We start from the raw sequence: 24,935 nt of genomic DNA on the forward strand, positions 1-24,935 counted from the left end.
CACCAATCAGATTCAAGGGGAAAGCTTGTGTATTTGACACTTCTGAATGAATGCTTTTTGGGCGGATGTTTCACCTAGCAGGCATTTCCTGTCGTGACCAGAGCTTGGCGTTCTCCGCCATTAAGAATTAAAGGCCCGGGCCACAGGATCCTGAGAGCCAGACCACAGGAATATCCAGAATCTGACCGAGCTTCCAAGCCTCCGCATGTTTCATTTCCTATTTCACAAGAGCGGGCGGTCCATGCAAATTCCTGGCTGCGGTATGCCACCAGGCTTCATTTAGCAGCGGTTCGTGGTTGATATTAGATGTTGGACACAATGGGAGATGTTACGGGGTGGATTAGGAAGGATGCTGGCAGATCTTGCAGGGATTTAAAGGGGTGTCTTCTCTTGTTCAGTTCATGTGGACTGTCATATTCACATGTCATTGCTGGCTTAGCGCTGTTTTTTGGCCGTGTTTAATAGCAAATTCGGAGCATTTCGTCTGTGAAATCGCTCCTCAGAAAATCAGTTTGGACCTGTTACTCTCTCTTCAGGTGATTAGTCAATGACAGGGCAAGGCAGAGGAACATAAATCACACATCCTGAGCTGTGGATCTGACCTTAATTCTTAGTGTTTCACTCTGATCATGCCCTGGTTTTCAGCTACATATACAGTCTCACACACACGCACACACACACACACACACACGCACACGCACTGACATCCGTGCACAGATGGGTTTTCATATATGGCTGCCTGGGGCTGTAGTATTGGCTTTAAAAACACCCATAACATCTGTAAAGCATTATGGCTGATTATACTGGTCCTTCAGTGCAATCATGCAATATGGGCATGAGCGATGGCTGAACATGAACCGTATGGGAAAGGAAGAGATGATGAGGCCTCCACTTTTCTGATGAAGGCGTGAGGCCCATGACTGCGTACACACAGGAACACGCCCTAATTAATGAAGCAAAATCAGATTTTATTATTTATATTCTAATGAGGACCTTATGATGAGTCTCTGACCCATAACTGGCTTTAAGAGATCCTCCCAAATATCTGAACAGAAGTACTGGAAGCTTACATTTCTGGATCCATTTCTGTCTTTGTTTGTATAAAAATGATATATGGACAAAATCTTTGATCACAGCTTATTTAATTGTAGATCACAGTAACGGTATGTATCACGATACAATAATTGTTCTGTAAATTCAGTGAAGTAATGTTTGGAAATAACCAAACTATACTTACTCACTTTTGATTTTTTTTTTCAACCAAGCCAAGTTTAAAAAAGGGTTGAAAATTCAAACAGTAATTACTCTCAAGCTTTAAGGTTCTTGAGAACAATAATTTCAAATGTTGCCGGTTTTGTGAGATTGCGAAAATCCAGCCCCAATTTGCTACAAAGTAGGGCTGTACATTTGTCTCTTTTTTTTCCATGCAGAGTTTGAGTTTGAACAGGGTTTGGTGGGATGTTCAGGGTGACAGCAACATTTTTATTTATATTAAACAAGCCCCTTAGTCCTCTGAGCTAATGCAAACTGACTATGCCAGCAATGGGTTAGGAATGTGCAACATATTTTTTTCAGACATTAGATGTAAAGAATAGCCAGAGCCTGTATTGTATTTAGTGATTGTGAGCTTTAAAGTCGCCACTTCTTAGCAGAGGGCAGAAGATAACATAATCTCAGAGCCTGAAAAGGCAAAGCTTCTTCACCTCCAAGCAACTGCAGACTCACCCAAAATACAGTAATTATTGCATTCCTTGGTTTGGTGTAATTAGGTTTAGGCATCAGGACTAAGACTGGTTTGGGTTAGGATAAAAATATCAGGGTAAGACAGGGTGGACAGTGTATACTGTTGTATTGTCCAGCCCTAATTTATGTTATTTCATTCATGAGTTGATCACACTATGTGACTTGTCTTATTTAAAAGGCTGTGAGTTTTGGTGTTAGTTGCACAGAATCAAAGAGTAAAGGTTCACTTAGTTAAAGCACAGGGAATAATTTGCTGTTAAGGGAGAAGTGTTGCTCTTTTTAAACGATGCTGGCCACATTAGTCTTGCTTGTTATACACGATAGAGACTTAATTGTAAGTGTTTGACTTGAAAGTTTGTAGCAATTACAGTTTTTTTGTATGAAAAAAGCAACTGTATGCTTGTGTTCATTGGAAGTAGGCAGTGTTTTTTTCAAATTCAAAGAAAGGCTGTGACATGAGCATTATTAACTGATCATCTTTTGTACAGAAAAGTAAATTTGCAAGTTCCAAGCAGATAGAAATATTGTAAAGCTCCTTCTGGCAATTAATAATACTCAGCCTGTATTTTGAGAAGTAGTTAAAAGGGAAACTAGTTAATCAAGAACGGTGGTACACTGAGTTTTACCTCAATCATTAGTTTCTCTTTTTTTCACTTGCCCTGTATTTTGTCGACTGTTAATACATCAGTTTAATCATTATCTCTGCCACATCCACATCCTGTCTCCTGATCCCATTAGTCTTATTTCTCCCATTGCCAACCCTGCGTCTTCCATCTCTTACCTGCTGTCTTTCAGTGCTTCTCTGGAGCCTCTAATACCACCTCTGTGTGCTTTTGCTGACTGTGCCATTCTGCACCTTTCCACCAGGTGCCCTTGGTGTGCTTCCCTCTTGGGCACTCCTGTGGCTCACCCCTTAAAGGGATAGTTAACCTAAAAGTGAAAATTCAGTCATTATCTACTTACCTTCATGTCAATGGAAAGTTGTGTAAAGTTTTATAGTACACAAAACACTGCCGGAGGTTCATAAGGAAAGCAGCAGTATGAAGACATTTTGTGGTTATATTACCCATTTTTTAACGTTTGAATCTGATCACCATTTGCTTCCATTGTTTGGGAGATGAGTGCAAATCCTTTTCCCTGTGAAACTGTGGCAGTGTTTTGTGGACTATAAAACTTCACTTGACTTTCTATCGGCATGAGGGTGAGTAGATAAGGACTGAATTTTCATTTTTGGATGAACCATCCCTCTTATATATAGTTGGTAACTTAAATAAAAGAAACTTTTTTCAAATATGCTAAAATTGTCACTATATCATGACTGTAGTGCGCAAGACAGATAATCTGTTTGAAAAAAGAGTCATGTTCGTCTGCCTCCTCCTTGTTCTCCCAATTGCAAGAATCCACTGTGGCTGAACAAAACAACCTCTCAGAGCTGAGGACCTCAAGTTTTCAGACATTTCAGTGTACTGTTTAGCCATATATTGAGAGTTTGCTCTGGCTGGTGGACAGTGTTTGGTTTTGGCTCGACTGTTTTCAACATGGAATGCAGTAACTGAACCTTAATTAATATTTGTTCAGCTCTGCCTAGTTTGACTGTTTGATAGCAGTTCATGAGCAGTGATTGATATGACTGAAAGCTGCATTATATACTCCTTTGCTTTGATTGGTTATTTTCATTCACATGTGGTGGATTCATTCAAATGTCATTGGAAGCAGTACGAGGAGACATAAGAATGTGACTTTTTTTTTTTTTTTAGAGATGATCTCTCTTATGTACTTCTGTCAGGATGTACTGACAGTTTCATTAAATGTGTCAAAAACATATTTCCATCTACAGCTTTTTTTCATCCCTCCTAAAAAGGAAAAGCAGATTTGTGACTAGGGACATTACCAATGGGTCCATGACAGTTAAGTTTCCCAGTATCTCATATCCATAAGCACGCATGCACAATGCACATGTTCATTTTACAGCTTTGACTTTTAAAAGGTCTGCTTCCAACTTTACACAATATTTCAAAATCTCATTAGAGGGTTACCATAACAAAATTTCCTCTGGCTCATTCCTGAGACTCCAAAAAATTGTACCACTTTTGATTTCGATAAAAACCTTTCCACAAGTCAGTTGTTTAAAAGAATCTAGCAAAACACGTTTCTGTTGTGTGAAGAATCATCATTAGTTTGTTAGTGTGGCTATAAAACTTTAATCTTGCATCTGAAACAATACACTACTTTTTTGTCTATGTGTACTAATTAAGAAAGGAAAGAACGGCTGAGTCCATGATTCTGTTGCTGTGCACTTTTGCCGCTGAGCTAAGCTGCAGGGGTATTTTTGATTTATTTAACAGCACTGTTGTTTTTGAAAGTTCCTCTGTGTGCTGTTTTGGCAGCAGAAAACGCAGCGTTTGAACAAGTCTTGTTGGAGGAAAGAGTTTGATGGTTCACTTCTCTGTCGGCTCTGTCAAGCCACGTACAGAGACGAATAAAGCAAAGGCATTCGTCATCGCACGCTTTGTTATTCCTATAAAATAGTGCAGTTTGATAGGACAAAGAGCACAAAGACTCGGGCTCACAAGTATTGACAAAGAGTGAAAACTTGTCAGCTATTCCTTCACCTGTTCTCAAAGTGTTACTTTGTTTTGTATTGCTCTTCCTCTAACTGTACCACACTCCCCCTCCCTCTAACAGTAAACAATTGTTGTGTGAAAGATTAAATTGGTGTATAACATTCCTCCTCCCTCGGCCCTCTCCCAGCCTTGGTTTTGTGAAAGGTGGAAGGTTTGTTGGAGCCGCTTTGCTCCATTTAGTTGGTGCACTTTGATGACTTCAGTACTACTAATTACACAGGCGCCGCCAAGGAGGCAATCTCAAAGTGCATAACCCTGAAAGTCTTACACACTGATATCTAAATGTTACCCAGAGGAGTTGCGCCATGATGTGAATGTTCTTAATCATCTACTATATGCTTTCTAGTACCTCAGTGCCATCTGGCAGTATTACAGCATACAAATCCCATGATAATGTTCCAAAGAATTCAGAGCATGTCAAAGATATGCTACCCATTTTGATTTGCACTGTAATGTATGTAAAGCATGCTTAAAGTTATCCTATGAAGACATGTACTGCACGCATTCCTGTGACTAACTGAGCAACAGTCCTTCATGATTTGTTTCACAATTCAAAGTTGAACCGACCATAACGTCTTTTACTTTAGGCTCTCATGACCTAATTTCATTTTTGACAATATGAAGAATCAATGTTTCTTTACTGAAATATTGAGGCAGAGAAAGAAGTTTGCATTAGTATGTATAATCATGCCATTGGCTTGTTCCTTGAAACTACAGGTTGTATTTGCATATTTGTATGCCTGCCACCGCAGGCACAATCCTGAGTGGATCGAGACAGAGACCTGCCCAACTCTCTCAGTTTCAGAGTCAGAACTGCAAAACTAGGTAGTGCTGATTAAATATAAACCAAGATTCTGTTACTGTATTTGCCTGTATCTCGCCTAAAATGTCTTCAGAAACATGTTGCAGTGCACTGTTTGGCTGTAATCTGAGTGTCTGTTACCAGCTGACTGGCATCATGTGACAAACTTGCGTTGCGTTGTCCATCAGCGGGAGCATTTATTGGTCCGGTGCAGCACAGTGCTTTCTGGTAGTTGTAGGTTTTCAACCTCTTGAGAGAAAAACACCACAGCACTTTTCTTCTGCTTTTTTCTGGTCATGTGGCACCATTTTCAGAAGTAGTTGCATCTAATTTTATGCAAAAGACCATCTTTGCAGCAGCAAAATAACTCTTTAAATGAGTGAACTGGCTGCCTGTGTGGTCAGGGTCAACAGCCCTCACCTATTCAGTATTTAAACTGGAAAAAAAACCAACAAAAAACTAGAATGTCTACAGAGCAAATTCTCACCACTTACAATCCAACACCCCTGTGTGTTTTCTGTTATGTTCAAACAAATGCATGAGCAAAATGTCTTGTCTATTAATTCAGTGTTATTTTGTCCTGAAGCTTGTCTCTTCAGCTCTCTCTCTCTGTTTTCTTTGTCTCCTGGGCTTCATGCTTTGCATGCAGAGGATGAGACACCGGGGGAGGTTAAGAGAGGAGCTGGAATGGAGTTCTGCTCCATTTACCACCCTGAAATATTCCTCTTAGAACGACACACTCTGTTTTCTCTCTCTCCTTACCCTACGCACTGTTTCTCACTCTGCCTGTCCCCTCCCTCTCACTTCTCATCTCTGTGTGACATGTGGTCATTTCACTTCATTCCAGGATGGCTTAGCAGTGCTTTAAAACATTGCTGCTGTCCTCCCATCCCATCCTGCTCAATTGCAGGCAGCATCAAGCTTCATAGGCTTATACAGATCTGTTCCGGGGAGCGATAACTCTTTTCACAATCTCCAATCTCTATCTGCTGTGGGCAGAACCCTCAGCACCTTCCTCTATTACCTCACTATTTTACTCTTCAACCTGTGTGCCTCTGACATTTCTGCCCATGAACACCAGTTCCTGGACACATACACAAACACAGACTTGAGCATACAAGCGTCTTCTTATTTGTGGTTTAAAGGTCCAGTAGTGTGTAATATTTAGGGGGATTTAGTGGCTCCTAGTGTTGAGGATTGCAGATTGCAACCAGCTGAAACTTCTCCCAGTTAAGGCTCGGACATGCTTTCCACATTGGATGTCCGCATACAGCTGCATTTAAGCAGAGACGTACGAGGATCTATTCATAGTACGATCTTGGATTTGTGTCCACTCCTAGCAGTAAATGGGAAGGCTGGGAGGTGAGCTTATCACACTCCCATTGCCAACATTTTGTGAAACAGAAAATAGGACTGGTCCAGAGTAAAGGTGAAACCCATTGAGTCAATGCTGTCTGTGTTCAGCTGTTTTATCAGATCATTCTGTTACTCAGATCTATGTGCTTTTATGTGATTTTTATGTGTCATTGAAACTCTGAGTTGCTGCTATTCTTAGCCAGGTTTCCTTTGTAAGTGAGATCTGCAATCTCAGAGCGACAAACTTGGTTAAATTAAGGCTAAATAAAAATAATTAAAATATCCAACTTAAAACAAACTTCAGCGCAGCGGGTGTGGCTGGCTTTACTGTAGTGTTTTGAAATGGAGTGGATGGTAGTACAAGTGATTGGAGCACTTCCAGTCTGCCTGATTGCTATGTGTGCAGTCCCCGTGCTCATAAAAATTGGCTTGCACACGGACGTCCATACAGGGTCAGTACAGACCTTTGCAGACATGGGTGGATGCGGATCAAAGCAGACTCTCACATGGACACAGACACCTTGACCTGCCCTTTACCACCTTTACCAGGAGCAGAATTGTCCGCAGAGGTCTCTTCCTCTTTAAAACCTGGTAGATGCAATGAATATGTGACAAATCAGTTTTTCTCCTATATTGTTTGGTATGTAGGACACGGGCGGCCAACCTAGCACTTGCTACTCTGTGCTCACTTTTTTTCTGTGATGACTTAAAATCCAGACTTTCAGGAGGTTTTTAGTGGTATCCCCAGACATCTCCTCCTCTCTAAAACAAGTGGATCAGGCCATTTTAGCAGAAAAAAACACTGAGTAAATCAGTTTCAGGTTAAAAAAAAAATCTTTCTTTTCCCCCCCTACACTCTTGAGGGGCTGTGGTGGCTGAAGCAAAACAGAGTATTTTGATTTGTCCATTCTTGACTCCTGAAACATGGTGCTGCAACATGGTGATCTCTGTAGAAAAAGAAACTTCCGTATTTATAAATGTAACAGAAACTCAATGATTCTCATACTCAGGTGATTATACACTAATTCTAATCTATCATATTTCATTCCTGCCAATATTTGTCTGTAAATCCTACACACTGAACCTTCAAGCTTTGGATTTTTTTTTTGTTTATAACTGTCAAAGACTTTTTTTCAATGCAGTATTCTGAAAAAACAAAAAAACTGAAAAAGTAGCACACAGTCGCACTGACAAGAATGAATGACTTTGCACTTAGATCTATTTAGGGCGTTAACACAATGAATAAAACAAAATGCACATGATACAGTCTGAGTGCTGTGATGAAGGTTTGATAGGTCTCTTTCCATTTCTCCGCAATGTGACTCATATTTACCTTTTTTCCATCAGGTCGGATGCTTTCTTCATATTCTAAACAATGTAAGTTTTGAATATTTTGGCTTTGCACGTCCACACGAAAAATATCTATTGTTTAAAACTCACACTCTCTCTGCCTGTGCAGCACTTAATTCCTTATTATGCAGAGATTTTCTTGGCATCATCTCTCCCTCATCTGCAGAGATGTAGCTGTGCTGTCCCTGGCAGTGGGAGGCTGGCCGGTTCATAGAAGGACATGGCCGGCTCTCGGTTGCAGTGTATATGTTATATTAGGGTTAGCGTCGCAGTCACACAGGAAGTCTGATCTCTGAGCTCCACTCAAGTGTTTTCACCTTTCGGTGTCAGAATAACCTTGACCCTGACTGTGATCTCTGAGTTTCCTCAGAGACGCTTTTGCTTTAACTTTTCACACAGAGAAAAACAGACACACTCGCGCCAGCACACACACACAACCACCGCAGCTGTAGACCACCTGATTTTAAATGGAGTTTCACAAACACTAAGGAATCTACTTGCACATACACACACATGTATTATCCCCCTGGCTGTGGGCCTCATTTCCAAGTACGAAATCATTTGTAACAACTCTGATCTTTTCTCCGAATCACGCTAATCAGGAAATGAGTCGGTCGGCGTGACTTGTATATACATTACACATTTGGAATAGAGATCTCATAAGTGTACCCAATTTACTCTTTTAGGTCTGTTGCCTGTCCCTGGTTGGGCGTAGTAAGGGGTGCTGTGAGTCATTTTTACTCATGCACGTCTGGTTTCATATTTCCTCCCCATTAGGCTTGCATTGCTCTCCTCTGTGTTGTGATAGAAGCTAATGACTCACTGGAAATCTGCCTGGTGTTTATCAAATGTCTCGGTGCAGGGCCGGTGGTCCGGAATGAGCCCACCCTTTTTTACTTCATAATGTGGCAGATAAACAGCTGAAACCAGGTGATGAGACCATCGTATATAAATAAATGGAAAAAAAATAAATAAATAGAGAGGAGCTCTCTGCAATCATATCTTGACTAGATCACTATGCTCTTGCGCGGTGGAAAATTATACTCTCAGAGGGGGAATGTGTTGAATTACCTCAGGCTGTCATCCGTAAGTGCACCGATAAGAATGTATTAAGAAACTGCATGTGTCAGAGATGTGGTGAACTTACACACAGAACGCTCACAAATCTATTCACAGAGTTTAGAGTCAGGGGTGTTAACAAGTACATCATTCAGTGTGTTTTGGAGAAGGCAAGGGATGAAAGTATAACTTTTTAGTATTTCATACTTTTGTGAACATCATACTCTTGTCATCTATCAATAACAACCCTTAAATTTTGGATAAATGAGTCAAACTCAATCATACCAAAAACTGAGACGTCCTCTATCAAAAACAGCCTTTTTAAAAACCCTCGTAATGTCCTCCGGATTGCCATACACTTTATGTCTTCATGGGCACATTTTGACCGTGCCCTGTTTTGTTATTTCAAGCATATTGTATAAATTGTCAATCAGCTTTAGTCTTATTTCAGTCCAAACCATTACCATACATTTTTCCCTTCGTTTTGGAACTTAGACCTTGTTTACATAAGTATAAAAAACATATTTTGACGGCAATAGATTTCATTTTGGGTCAGATTGACCCCAAGGACAACGCAAGGGTTAAAATTTTCAGAAATTTTAAATAAGCGACTCAGTTGCAACCAGACAGAGAATTAACGATGTGTAATGCTACTTTTGCCCCTCTGTGTTGGGTTGAAAGAAACACAGGTGCAGGACAAAAGTAACATTTGGATAAATTGACCACAAGATGTGGAAGTACAATGTATTTCTGGCATATAAAGCTTAGTTATGCTGCATTCACAGGGGATCAGGGAGACGACAACCAAACCAAGTATCATATTAGTTTGAGCACAACAACAGGAAAAGATGCGGCAGAGAATACAGACACCGTTTAGAATATTTTAATGTTTTGGCGTCCTTCAAGACGGAATTGACAACAGAATATTATGCAGCTTCCTTAAACAGAGAGAAAACATCTGAACAACTACTGGACATTACATGAAAAATTACATAAAATGATAAACACAGAATAGTTTTATTGAATATATTTTATTCCATTTTCTGTAAACACTATAGTAACACCATGTGAACATATCGGCATGCATGTTTAGTTTTACAATCCTGCCATTCCTGCCACTTTTTCTCGCGCCTGATTCTATGGAAACGCAGCATTAGTCCTCAAAGCAAATGGCAGTATCAATCTTAAATAGATTCATCATGTTTACTGTCACAGTTGTGTGAAATAACAAGAATAAGATGTTTAGACTATCATTAGCCTGAACCCATTATGTGCACTTAAATCTTCAAATCATGCATGTTTGTCTTTTTTTCATTAGCAGCAAGTACAGTCAAAGCAAACCAGCCACCAACACCATTTTAGTCTTGTCCCTCTCCTGTCTCTGTCAGCTTTACCCTGGTTATTACTAAAGATAGGCTAGCAGGATAAACATTGCCTTGAAATGGATTATACTTGTGTTTTCTTCTTATTTTTATACCTACTGAGTGAAAAATCCGTTTTTCTACTGTAATTCTGGCAAAACTGATCGGATCGGGCTACATCCTGTATTTCCATACATCTGATGAGCTTCCCAGATTAAAACCCTTCAGGAAGAAATCTTGAATGTGTGCCACCTTACAGTAATGGGCAGTTTGGCGAAGCTCCGCTATTTACAAACACAAAAATAAACTCTTTTTTTACCTTATGTCTCTGATTGGACACTGAAACCATGATTTAAACTCAATAACTTATTTTTTTCACATGCAATTTGTCTTAGGGACTATATTGAAATAAGTTGTAATGTAATTGGTTTGCTGATTTTAGATGTTGTTAATCAAATAATCAAGTAATTTATTGCACCATGAACTGCAAGAAACAGTATAAAGACAAATTGACACTCAGAACCACTTCAGAGGTTACCCACCCTCTTTTTCTTTCTGTGGTTTGCACTTCTTTTCAATTTTAGTGAAACTGCCAAAAATATGTGGTTTTCTTGTAGACCTCGTACACTTAGATATTTGGAGTTATTAAATTATCTTTCTTTTTTTTAAAAATTGATCTCAAATCTGGCATTTATGTGTTTTAGCATGCCTTCAAATTTGGCTAAATTAGATTTTGCTTTAATGAAAAAAAGATCACTTTCTTTTTATAGCAGTGCTGGTGCTTCCAACGAACTTCATCATCTGTACTAAGTGATCTTCTGTGGTGTGACAAATGCTGGTATTCAGACAACATCTGTTTATCAGTCTGTTCCTGATTGGCGTGATCATCAACATTCAGTTGTGTTTTCTCAGATTATTGTAAACTGTAATCAGAGGATCTCTGCTGTAATCCATAACACAAGCACAGTCTAAGATGCTCTGTCATAGTTGGGCTGTTGACATAGTTCATCCTTCACTTTGTCGTGAGCAAAATGCCCCGAGGGAAGCTGGTTAGTCATGCTGCATCAGTAGGTTTGCATAAAACATGTAAGATGATCTTCTGGTTCTTGGGTGTCTCCCAGTAGAGCTGCTGCCAAAAGCAAAAAGGGTTTTTCCAGGAATACCAGGCCCTGTTGTTTCACAATTCCACTTCCCTCCTCTCCCCCGTGCCTCCATTCTTCCAGCCTTCCTCCTCCTCCTCCTCCTCCTCCTCCTCCTCCTCCTCCTCTCCCATATCCCGTCCCCTGGCTCTGCACCAGCCTTCCCTCGAATTCCACACATCTGGTCATTTCTGGGAAACACCCATGACAGGACAGTCCAGCCAACCAAAGGAAACAAAGCCTCATGGTTTCTGCAGCAGCTTGAAGAAGTCCAGTAGTCTCCTCTGGGGAGGGGTCAGGCAGCAGGGCAGAGTGGTTGTGGACTTTCTAGGAATTCCTTTTGGATGGGAACATTTTGTAGCTGTCGTCACTGTTTTGAAGACAACTTATTGTTCAACTCTTAAATGTCTTGATTCCCCAATATCATTCCTTCCAGTGGTGAACAGTAACAAACTACATCTACTTAAATACTGTACTTAAGTACAGTTTTGGAGTATCTGTACTTTAATTGAGGGTTGTTTTTTTTTTTGAATACTTGTTACTTTGATTCCACCACATTTGAATGACAAATATTGCACTTTTGACTCAATTCTGTGAAGGCTCTTGTTACTCATTACTTTTGCTTTGAAGTCAGCAGATGATTTTTTATGCCTCCATGCCGGCAGGCATTATGTTTTCAGGTTGTCCATCCACCCTGCCATTCTTGATATCTCAAGACCACCTTGAGGGAATATTGTCATTTTTAGACACGTCCTTGAGCCCAAGGCCACTTGGGCTCAAGGATGTACTGATTAAATTTTGGTAGTCAGAGGTCAAAGTTCAAGGCCATTGTGACCTCATCTGTTTCATTCTTGTGAACCTGATATCTAATGACACCTTAAGGGAATTTCTTCAAATTTGGCTTAAACGTTCACGGAGGAACTAATTAGATCTTGGTGCTCAAAGGTTGCATCGACCTTGCATTTGTTTCATTCTAGTACGAGATATCTCAGGGCATTTGATTCAGATTTGACAAAAACATTCACTTGAGCTGATGAGAATTTGGTGTGCAAAGGTCAAGGTAATGGGGACCTCATACAACATGTTTTTGGCCATAACTCAAGAACCCTCAAAGACCATCTTAAAATATGCTGATTGTATAGATCTCCTGTTCGTGAGGCATCCTGGATGTAACCTGTAAGTGAAACTTGACTTGTGCGCAGAGGCATACGGCTATGTGGCGGTATATATCTAGTGTTTCTTTTTTATGCACTGCAAAAGTCCATAAACTGTGATCATGCAGTTCTGTGTGTGGTTTGTTAAACAAGTTGGGGTACCGTTCCTCTTCCTCGCACATGCGCCACTCAGATTGGGCAGCTCATCGGTAGAGACAGGTAGAGGGAAGATGTCGTCAGCAGGAGACTTTATTTAGTTATGTAATTTTATTAATAGCTACGGCAACAGATGGAGATGACGGTCACTACCAGATCACAACATGGCTGTAGCTCAAGTCAATGTTTGAATTATTTGAGATGAAGAATGACTCGTATCAGTTTAAACGTTTGCTCTATTTACTGTGCAAAAACACGTACTACAAGACTTCACCATAGAATCTGAGAAAGTTGGTGGAGGTATTCATTTTCCCCCTTAAAAAACTGAAAATGGCAACGGTGGTCTGTTTGTTAGTTTGTGTTTCTATAGGCTTTGCTGCATATTCAACAAGCTTTTCATTCTACAGGTTTTCCAAGCAAATCAGTTCATCCAGTCAGTTGTTTTAGAGTAATTAGGTTCTGTAAATGTACTGTGACAATATACAATGTGTAGACATTAAAAAAAGGTCCTTTAAAACTTACGTATTTTTAAAAGCTAGTACTCTAGTACTTTAATTCAAGTAATAATTTGACTCTACAGCTTTCACTTGCATACCAGGAGTGTCTGTACTTGGACTCAAGTTAGAGAGTTGGGTACTTTGCTGATGATGGATCACCAAAAAAAACACTTAGATTTGTTGTTTGTTGGTCTCAAGCAGTGATCTGCGGCATGGCAGCTGTCTTGCGAAGGTGACATGCAGTCCACCGTCCCCTCCACCTAGATGAAAAAATCAGCTCATGTACATGCAGTCAACACTGTCATTTTTAGAAATGTAGATATATGTATGAAATTCATTAAATGTACAAATACACTTATGTTCAGCTGAAAAAACAGGGGCTTTTGTTGTTTGTTGGTCTTGAACATGGGTCTGCGGTGGTCTGCAGCTTGTCAACCATCTCATCTAAGTGAAAATCAAAACTGCATAAATTTAGAAACGTGGATAAGTAAAAGATGTACAAATGTTATGTACACACATGGTTTGCAGAAACTTACAATGCCAACATTTTCTTCTGGTGACTATGTTGTTTTACTTAAGATCCAGGGCATTTGCAGTATAATTTGTTTTGTCAGAGCAGTCAATGAAGTAAAGGGCATCTCCTCAGGACACCAATATCTCCATGGATGTTAATATAATTGAAATATCTCCCCCCAAAAAATCTTGCTGCTAATGCCATGCAAATTTGCCAAGTAAGAAAAGACTGATCTGGTTAAATACAGGCTAAATATTTTTTTTTTTTTTAAAAACCTCACAGTCACTCTTGAACTGCTCAGATCAGAGGCCACGCTGTGATCATGCTGTGGTTTTCTGCTCCTAGACTTGCCTGATTCTTTTAGAGGAGGATTGTAACTACTTAACACCTTCAGGGGCACGATATACCCTCAGCTGTCTTCCTCTCTCTCTATTTTAAAGTCCCGCGAATGACTCACTCATGCTTCTCAATTTAGAAAGTGAATCAGCGAGCATCAAAGAAAGACCTCAGAACAGAGGGGCAGCAGATGGCTTTGGCTTTGTTATGTGAAAATTCTTGACAGACCCGGCTGCAAAGTATTAGCAAATATTTCTTGGTGCAGGTTTTTAAATATTTAGAGCGGCAGAGAGGCAAAGTTTGAGTTTCATTTTGACAAATCGGCTTGTGAATCAGATCAGTTCTCACTCACTTGGAGGAATACTGAATCCACTTTGGAGTGCTGTTCTGTGTGGTAAACCCCAGTATACAATAATACACAAAGTACATTGAAAGGAAGCAGAATCTTCTGAAAATCACTTCACACTTGCCAAATGATCTCTTATCTCCACATTTTCCACAGCTTTCACATGGAGATGAATCAGCAGCAAATGAGTAGATGTTACATCAGCATTAATCAGTGGTGGAAGAATTACGCAGTTACTTTTTTTTAAGTAAAAGTACTAATACCACATTGTGGAAATACAAATAAAAGTCCTTAATCGAAATTGCTTCTTAAGTACAAGTAAGTACAATCAGGAAAATGTACTTAAAGTATTAAAAGTAAAAGTACTCAATGCAGAACAAACACAAAAAACTCTAAATTATTCAAACCTGCCACCTTCATAAACTGGAGCCAAAAAAATTAAAAATTATTAAAAAAGAAAAAGGGGGAAAAAAGAAAATGACTAAAATGTTAAATATCAAAATAGCTGAAAATTAATTTTCTGTCATTTGGCTAATTGATTCATCAACAAATACATACATATATATACACTGTTGGGTAGTTTAATTTATTAAAAAAAAACAATCATACTTTAAAAATGTTATGTTATTTTTTTAGTAAAAAAATCTTAATTTGTAAAGCAATAAAAGCTGTCAGATAAGTGTAGAGAAGTTAAAAGTAGAATATTTCCCTCCAAATGTAATGCAGTAAAAGTATAAAGTAGCATGAAAACAAAATACTCAAGTAAAGTACAAGTACCTCAAATTTGCACTTAAGTAAAGCACTTCAGTAAATGTATATAGTAACACTCCACCACTGGTATTAATAATACAAGAACACAGAGATACTCCCTCACTCTGGCTCTCTTTCCATGAAATATTTGGCTGCATGTCACCCGTCTGTGACGTCAGCCCCGCTGATTCAGACCAGAGCGCTTCCATCACCGCCAGAGCAAAACATACACCTCCAGTCTTCAAGGTCTGCTTCCACAGAATGAGACGCAGCGCCGACATTTATTTACACACAGCGTGCGTTACTGCGCTCAGTCACATCGCTGGAAATTGCTTCCATAAACTAACCTTAGTCAACTCCTGGGCAGAGGCTGAAAGTTCACGTCAGCCGGCTCTCAGGGTACTTTCTAGTGTTGTCTGCAGGGCCACAGGTCAAGTTCTTTAGTTTCAGGAGTCAAGTCTCAATTCCCAGCTCTTAATTCTTAATGGTTGGATCGATGAATATTAATGGATTAGCTGACCAGTGTCTGTGTAATGGTACTCCCCTGTGTCTCCATTCGGTGTCCACTAATTTGAATAAACTTCAGAGAAGGTTAGTCAGGGTGCAGTCAGAATTAGTAGCAAAGATTTAAAAAAAAAAAAAGATTAGGGGTTTGTGTAATTATAGAGATAGGTTTAGGTTAGTGCTAAAACCATCTGCTAATTATTTTCTCTAGAATTCATTAAAAGTTTTATAAAAATGTCAGAAATAATAAGAAAAAGCAATGAATTCTCGCATTTGAAAAGCAGGAACTGGCTTTTTTTTTTTTTAAAAAAAAAGACTTTTAAATGTTTAAATTGATTTATTAATAGTACTCTTAAAATAAAAAGGGAACTTAAAATAAATACAAAAAATAACAGCACAGTGCATTTGCACATAGGAACACTTACTGTTCTTTCATTACTTTTTGGGATTGTGTATAATTAGCAGCTCATTTGCATCCTTTCCTCCATATTTGTCCTCACTTTCTATCGGCAGAGGCATCATTTGCAGAAGGGAAACAACTTTTGGTCGCATGTGGACAAAATCTGGATGAAAATCAGCTTAAACTGACCTAACTGCTCAGTTCTACTCCTTTAATCGCAGTATTTTTAAGTGAGAACAGAAAATGATGAGCCTTATCTGTGAACTACAGAGACGACTTTACATGGTTGCTCAGTGGACACACGGTGTTATAAAGACATATGAATCTTTTCTGCCTCTGTGCCTCCTTCAGGTCCTGTCTCCCGATGTTTCTTATCTCATTTTCTCTCGGTATCTCTCGTTCTATTACTCTCTCCATTGGCCTTTGTCCGTCTTACTGTCTTTGTTCTCTGCTTTCTGCCCTTCCCCAGATGCTGGGAGTTTATGTGTCTAGTTGATCTGGAGGCTGTTAATCTGGTAATCCGCAATCGATATCAGCCTCATGTCTTTCCTACGGATAAAAGTGGCCTATCTGATAATTATATTTTCCTCTCTATATCTGTAAAAGGCTGCCCTTTCCTTCTGTTTTGGTCTCTGAGATTCTTCTGCTGCTATTGATTCAGTCCGTCCACATGCAGTGGGCCTTTTTAGACACATCTCATAGAAATATGTGGCATTTGTGCTACATTACTGTATGTGTCTCAAGCGTTCATGCCTGAAAATAATCAGCATTGCAAAACAAATCAAAAATATTGACTACTGTCTTTGCAATTGATCAAATTCATAAAATAATCATTGCAGGACTACAACACTTGCACTGTCATACATATTGGTGCAACAAAAATAATTATCAATGTACTCAGAGATGAAGAAAGTGTGTTTACAGATGAACTCACTTATCTTGAGTGTTGCACTAGAAATATGTAATTAGGTTATTATTGTTTGACGAGACATCAGCCTCGTGGGTTTTGTGAAATTCTTTCAAGTGTAACAGATGAAATACAAAACTAAACTCATCACAGTCAGATGTCTATTTTCAGACACAGAAATTGCCAGAACATAATTGTTTTCAGTCCGGTCGTTTTCTTGGTGTAGTTTTTGGCTGTGTTTTTTTCCTGCAGGATTCATGTCAGATGATTTAAATGAAAATCAAGTTGATTTGCTAATTGAGTGAAAAATGAAGCTCCTGAACTTGTGGCCTCAGAGTCACTGAGATACCCTGAAGGACTAAGGTTTAGAAAAAGGAGGGGGACTTCCTGAGCCTTGTGTTTTTGATCTTTGCAGAAGTCTGAGTGTAGCTGAGGTTACTTGTGATCAGGCAAAAACACTCACCGACTGCACATTCTTGTGATGTTTTTGGTCTCGGTCTCGGTCAATCAGAGGAGGATTCATCCACTGTCATCTTTTGACGTTACACAGAAAGCGGTTTCCCTCTTACTGCCTTTGTAAATGTTTGAGATTATTGTACCCCACCTATTAATGTAGTGATGCTTTTTTGTAAACTAACACAGACCAAATATTGCTTTCTCATATCTAATCAATGATTTAAAGCTATAGTTGCTAACTTTTAACCCTTTTTTTGAACGTTTTTCATAATTGCTGAAACTGTCAGTATATTTTACACAGCACTGAATGAGAGTGATCAACTGTGAAAAAAAAAGTAGTGTTTCTAACGGCCGTACTGCATTTAAATAAAAACAGTCAGGGGCTACAGAGTCTCTAAAGGAGCTGTCAGTCATGTGGATCACATCTTACTTCTGTTGACTATTTCCAAAAAGGCATCTGGGTCACAAATGGTCTCATTTTACAGCTAAACATATGTGTCTGAAAACATTTGAGACAAGAAATAAGCAATTCAGTAACAGAATCTTGATTCATGTTTAATCGGCGCTGACTAGTTTGTCCACAGTTTGTGAGCAGTGATCAACATGATTGAACAAATGCGTCTTTGGCTTTAATTGGTTGTTTTTGGTGAACCATCAGAGGCAGTTCAAAGATGATTTTTTTCCACACACTATCTGACTCATGTACCACTTTCAATATAGTTTAGAAAATGAGTTTGGAAAATATGACAAAAAACATTTTTAGAAAAATTTCCAACTGTAGCTTTAAAAAACAAAATGACAGAACAAAATTGTGATTGAAAATATAATCATTGATAAGAACATGGTTTCCAGGCAACACTTAATGGAAATACCAAGACTGTAAAAGTTCATGTATTCATACTGAACCATCATGGTCTGGTGCATAGGCAACATTGATGCACGAAATGTTGAAACAAAGTTGTGCTAGTTCCACCCAGAAACCTTTAGCTTTACGCAGCAACACCAGAGCTGGAGGACTGCAGGTCCTGGTCAGCTAAAACGGCAACAGAGAGAGATGTTTCTAACACTCTAGGAGGGTGTGTTGGAGTTAGTGCAGGGTTTATGGGGTTTATTAGGGTTTGTGATGGAAATGCATGGAGACATGCTGACGTACATTCGACAGCGTCCCATCACCAGGACAGTAAATGTTTGGGTGCGTTGAATGCTTAAATATAGCCAAGGTGGAACTGAATGTATCGCTCCTCCTGATGCACAAGTTTTGTTTTGTATTAGTTGATGCACTTTAGTTATTTCAGTTTCATATCATAACGGATCCTTTTTCAGTTTTATAGTCTGTTGTGACCTGTTGCCCTTTGGGAAAGTGTTTGTACAGTGTTCAGACAGTGATTTAAAGAAGTGTTTGAAATGATCCGTATTTTGCAAATGAAAATAGTTTGTCTAAGTTGCCAATTACCTCAGTCAATTGTTACCTCCAGTGGTCGACAGTTACAAAGTTCATTTACTTTAGTACTATATTTAAATACAGTTTTGAAAACATATTACTTTGACTCCACTACATTTGAAAGATGTGTATGGTTCTTTTGACTTCACTACATTTCTATATCCATAAACTGTGATCATGCACTTCTGCGTCTGGTTTGCTTGTCAAAGTGGTGTTCCCATACATCTATCTCGCTCATGCACTAATCAGATTGGGAAACTGATTGGTAGAGACAGGTAGAGAGAAGAGATCATCAGCAGGTGGCTGTATCTGGCACCAGATAACCCATGACCACATCCCAAGTCCAGTTATGAAGTATTGTAGATGAAGAATGAGACATGTAGTTTTAAAAGGCTTGCTCTTTTTACCATGAACAAACCTCCTCATGGCACATCAAGGTATTTGCTTAATTCCAGATGAATATTTTAAACAAAGCTGCTGTCTGTGCTTGTGGTAGGCCTAGTTACAGTTTTCTGCTATTTTTTATTAAATGAATGCTAATGGATTTGCCCAGAAAATTGTCAAACACTCCACTTTACCCGTGGATTCACCAATGTGCTGTGATTAAAATAAAAAAAGGGTTAGGGTTAGTATTTTCGTTGAATAATTAAGTTTTTTAACTCAAGTAATCATATTATTGCAATTTTCACATACATTGGAGTAATATTTGGATATGAGTATCTTTAATTTGAGTCATGTGTACTTTGTCCACAACTGGTCCCCAACAAGACTTTTTTGTCTGTCTGTGACTCTGCACTGCTCTGTATTAAACTCTCAGTGAACTGTGACACCTTTACCAGACTAAGAACTGAACCGTGACTCTTGTGTACAGTTAAACCCCTCGTTAATACAGTTAACACTGCTTCAAAATATACTCTCAAGTTCTGAAAAGTTGCACACTGAAGGTGGTTTATGAAACAACTGTTTTTGGGATTAACTCCTCCAAGTTTGTTAAGAGAAAAGTGTTTGTTTGAGGACTCAGTGTGTTCCAGCCGGTAGCTCCGTGCGCAGCCAGTAGGGGGAATCGACTGCTCGCGCTGACGCCATCCCCCTCTTGTCTCCACTCCTCTTCCCTGCGTTCTCCCAGGTTGTGGAAACGCTGCAGCCCGCTGGTCTGTGTCTGGATCCTTCTCTCGCACAGAGCTGCTAAAGACCCTCCTACCGGCTGGGCTGGAGAAGGAGGAGGCAGTCTGCTCTGCTCGCAGCCTCGGACGAGCCCCCTTTTACCGCCCTGTCAGTGTGGAGGAGAAGGAGAGAGACACAGAGAGAGAGAGAGAGGCTGAGTGATAGAGAAAGCGCACGCGAGAGTAAGAGAGAGAGCAACTGTGTGACAGAGGGAAAGAGAACGAGGCAGGCTGCTTAGAGGAGTGAGAGAGCCAAGGACGAAATAAGGAACACATTTTTACAAGTGCAGGAAGAGGGAGGATCGCAGACGAGGGACTCCTTCTCTGCTGGGCACCTGGGACACAGTCACTGTGTTTTTTTTCTTCTCTCACTATCTGGATTGACTAACCAACCGGTGGATTTTTTAAATACACGCTTGTGCTACATCATTTAGAAACTGGGATCATTTCTGTGTGTTATCTGCCCTCCTGCTGGCTCGACTGAGATTGCTTTCTGTGTCTGCGCTTGGCTCTCGTGTGTTGTGATTCTGCTCCGTGCACAAAGTGCATCTGTCGGCAACCGGTGCTGAGGATATCTCCCCCTCTGTCAAACAGGACAGCACGCAGCCACCATCGGATCAGACTACAGAGGAGAGAGAGAGACGGTGTGTGTGTGTAAGAGAGGGACAGAGAGAGAGAGAGGGGCAGCGAGAGAGAGTCAGATTCACAGTGTGTCTGAGAGAGAGGCAGATTAAAGCCCAGGCGAAAGACTGGAGTGAAACAGCTCAAATAGAGAAGTGAACCTATACATCCTCTCCCGTTTTTCCTTGCCATCCCTTTTCCTCCTCCTTTCCTCCTCTTCTTCTTCCTTCTCCCATTCTCCAACCTCCACAGGACTGCCAGAGCTACTGCCACCTGCACCTCTTCTCTTCCCTCTTCTTCCTCTACCTCACCCTTATCACGCGTTACTATCCGATACCACTGACGGACACGGCGCTCTTGGTTTCTAGCACTTGTGGAAATATTTCCATCACATCCAGCACTGAGAGACTGAGCGAGCATCTGCCCGATAACCGGCGAGGAGCTTCCCCCATCAGAGGCAGACCTCCACCCTGTCCGGCACGCAGTTCCTTGTCTTCTCCCTGGAGAGCCGGCTATAGCGACACAGTGGTGCGGACAGCCAAGACAGGAATCGCACAGCACCTCCGCTGCCTCTATCCCGTCGCTAGCTACTTGGCAGCTTCCGCCCCCGTGTCACCATTCCCTGCCTCAGTGCTAAGGATTCCAGCTACATGGGCAAGCGATTGGAGCAGCAGCCAATGTACCCTCAGTACACCTACTACTACCCCCACTATCTCCAGACCAAGGTACGCTTGTGCTCTTCTCACATTCCTCAAGCCTACTCATCCTCCTCCAACACTCCTGCCCTGCCTCCCTCACCCCTCCCTTCCTCCCTCCCTCCCTCTTCATCCCCCTCTCATCCCTGAGTGGAGATGGGATTTGATGGATAGCTGGCCTTGGCTGTGATGGTTTCAGATGGCAGGTTACCTCGCTGGAGTTTGGATGTCTGTGTCAGCGTGTGTGTGTGTGTGGCTGTGTGTGTGTATGAAGGATCAGGGATCAAGGCTTGAGTTAGTACAACCCACCAGACCGTTACTGGGAGCTGTCCAGTAGCCTCCATCCATCGTCTCACCTGCAAACTGATGAGATCTTGATGTGATGTAGTGCGTTGGCCTGAAGTGTTAAAAAACAGTTTTTCTTTTAATCAAAATAACTGACAGGCAGCTTTTTAAACAAATGAGAGAAATAGGATCCACATTTAATTTACTAATGAAGCATTTTCAAGCTGAAAGCAGGCCTTTGTTCAAATGCTTTCAGTGCCACTTTTTCTGATTGAGGCGAATAAAACATTTAATTATGTTGTTGTTACTCGCTAACCAGCACAAATGATTCATTGTGGTGCTTCACAAAGAGCGGGCAAACAGGTTATAAACTCTCCTTTTTTCACGGCGATGGTCGGTCGGTGTGTTTCTGACGGAGAGCAGGCATGAGGACGGCTGCCCGTGTTTGCTCTAGCTGTAGTATGCATCGGTGCCTCTGGGATGGGAGCCCAGGCCTGGGCCCTGATGGCTGCCAGGACACTGGCTGGGCACACTACCCAGACATCATCAAGGGATTAAAATGGAAGCCTTTTGGGGATTACTCTATTTGTTTTTCTACCACATGTGTAACACTAATTTCTGTTCATTATTGTGACACTGAGATACACTGCAATCACTGAGCAGCATGGTGGATGTGTGCAAATGAACTTTGTGCAATAGTTTGGTCTCAGTTGGTTGCTGGTTGGTTAGGTACCAGTATATGGGATGTAAGGCCATCTGTTGGTAGAAATTGTATATAATAATTATAACTATGTTTTTATTTGTTGTTAATCACCTGAAAATAAGAATCAGCGTAATTTTGTTACCTTAGCGTGAGCTGTTTATATCAAAATATGGAGCTGGTCCTCATCTGCAAAGTTTGTGTTTTTGTTCTACAGTAGCCCAGAATGGACAAATCAAACAGTGGCTCCAGATAGGGCCATTTATTTTTTTTACATCAGCCACCATATTCTCATACACACTTGGCATATGTGAGAAGTTTTGGCTCTGCAACCTCACTGATCGTACACAATAGACCTTTAAGTACTGTTGTATGTGATATCATTACTTTTAACAAAAATCACATATTCTTTGTAAATATCTCCGATTGCATGCATAGCTGTATAGATACTGTAGGAAAGGGAATCTAACTTCAAGATTCATGATTAGTTTATTTGTCCCTCGGGAAATTTGTCTTGGATGTAAAGGCCTCCACATAGAAACACATTGATAGTGCAGAAACAGACATACAGTGTATTGAAAAACATGTAACACTGCCCCTCATTTTACGACCTACTTATATCCTGAGTTTAGGGGATCCACTGACAGAGGGGTGAAAGATTTCTTATACCTATATTCAGGTATCTCGTCTTTATTTAATAGTGACTCTAGCGTCTACCTGATGGGAGCAGTTTGTATTCTGAATACAGGACATGACCGAAATGTGTCATTGGCACAGTATCAAAACGTGTTTGAAGTCAGCATTGAACAATTGGAGCAATTTAGAGGCTTTTTTACACATTTTGTGATCAGATGTTTTCTGATCTTAATTGGGAAACTCTACTAGCTCGTTGTTTAAACATATATTATGTGGGATTTAAAAAACAAAAAACGAAACGTGCATATACTCCTACAGAAGTAATTTCTCTCAGTCATCGTTTTTGACCCACTCTTAGTGTGTAGCAGTGTGTTTTTCTGCAGAGACTCTGCCCTCTGACTGTAATTCTAATTTTCTTCTTATTTTTTTTTTGTGTTCAGGATATTTATGAGCGTTTATCCCCATAGCACTCAGGTGAGGTCGGAGAATTTTAAAAAGGTAGCAAGCAGGTGGCAGACTGTAAGTAGCATGCTTCCAATAGACAGAGCACCAAAAAATGTAAATACAGCAAGGCGAAACACCAAAAGATTTACTTTAGCTGGTGAGCATGTTTACAAATAGTGACTGACAAACCTGATGCATTGCGCACAAAAGCTGAATCACTGAGCAAAAAAACAAGCCAAAAAAAACAAACGTTATTGAGCAAATAAAGAAGTTTATTTTTCCCTTGTGAAGTTTATTTTTCCCTTATGAAAGGTATCGAAAAAATATTGTTTTGATATTGGTTCCTGTTTTATTGGCAGCAGTGTTGAACACTTTCTAACACTAGAGAAATTAAAGTTAAAATGTGGTTCATTTCCTCTATTAAGGCGGAAAGAAAATAACTTTATGCAATGATTATCAATAAAATTGATAAAGCCAAACGTAGCAAACTATCAGTGATCCTTTTCCATGTGGAGCTGGATTGTGGAGCTGTGCGCCTCCAGCAGATCTGACCTGCCTGCAGGGACGACCTGCCTGCAGCCCCACCTGGCAGTCCACTAGCTCTCACCCTGATTTATAGTTTAATACATTTGTGCTGCTGCCATATGGCCTCCCTCTCACTCCCGCCCCCCCTCCGCTACTCCTTCCATCATCCCCCCTTCTCCCTCCCTCCCCCTTCTCATATCTCAGAGTTGCTCATCTCGGGGGCCTCTCAATCAGGGCATGCCCCTCCACTCTCCCCTCCCTCCCTTCCACTTTTCTTTTCCCCCTCTTCCTCCCTCCTCTCGCTTTCTGCCCGCCTGCTTGCTTGCTCTGTTGCAACAGGGCCCCCTGCCTCCTCCGCCTGTGCTGCAGTTCACTCCCAAGGTCAGCGCAGATCCGATCTTGCCACCGTCAGCGATTGATGTATCCTTGAGCGAGCGGCTAGGGTCCTGTGTCATGCAAACGAGAGCTATAGCAGGGGGGCGAGCGAGAAGAGCATACATTTCCGTTTATAAATCAGCTGACATCCGTATTCATTTTCATGGTTAGTTAGCGTAGCCGGCGGCCTCCTGGGCTGATATGATCGAGCCACGGACGAGGTCAGCGGGAGAAAGGGAGGCGGGGTGAGAGGCCAGAGTGTTGGGCGATGTGGCCGAGAGGGTTGTGGAGAGCTATCTCACACTCTCATTAATGCCCATTGATAGCTCGATTACAGAGAGGGGAGAAGGCTGCAGGTTCAGTCCACACAGTCGGACTGCACACACACACAAACACACAAATTCCCTGTAAGCCCTTTATTTTGCACACTCCGATTTAGTCATCAGTCTGAAATCACAAAAGTCTCTCTATTTATCTCTACTGCTGCATTCTCAAGGTATGGCCTCATTCTCCCAAGAGAAGTGGGTGGGGGGCATAAATATCTTGCAGGGATAGGGAGGGGGAGCGGGGCGTAACTCATACTAAAGTGTTGCCAT

At 40.7% G+C, this 24,935-nt stretch overlaps 1 protein-coding gene across 8 annotated transcripts in view; it reads left to right on the forward strand.

Annotated features, from left to right (window-relative positions):
• LOC121957585 (RNA-binding motif, single-stranded-interacting protein 3) overlaps positions 1 to 24,935 on the forward strand; it is a 388,916-nt gene that overhangs the window by 92,392 nt on the left and 271,589 nt on the right. Inside the window, exon 1 of one of the 8 annotated variants that reach the window (XM_088090903.1) lies at positions 19,895 to 21,404. The exons of 5 other annotated variants lie outside the window; for them this stretch is intronic. In XM_088090903.1, coding sequence (XP_087947029.1) covers positions 21,330 to 21,404 — 75 coding nt within the window. In that variant the 5' untranslated portion in view covers positions 19,895 to 21,329. Of the gene's footprint in view, positions 1 to 19,894; positions 21,405 to 24,935 lie in introns of those variants that run through there. 2 more of the 8 variants (XM_088090902.1, XM_042506229.2) reach the window with 2 other exon arrangements.

Source organism: Plectropomus leopardus, chromosome 17 (genome assembly GCF_026936395.1).
Source record: "Plectropomus leopardus strain MGB_pleo_1.0 chromosome 17, ASM2693639v1, whole genome shotgun sequence".
Lineage (NCBI taxonomy): Eukaryota > Metazoa > Chordata > Actinopteri > Perciformes > Serranidae > Plectropomus > Plectropomus leopardus.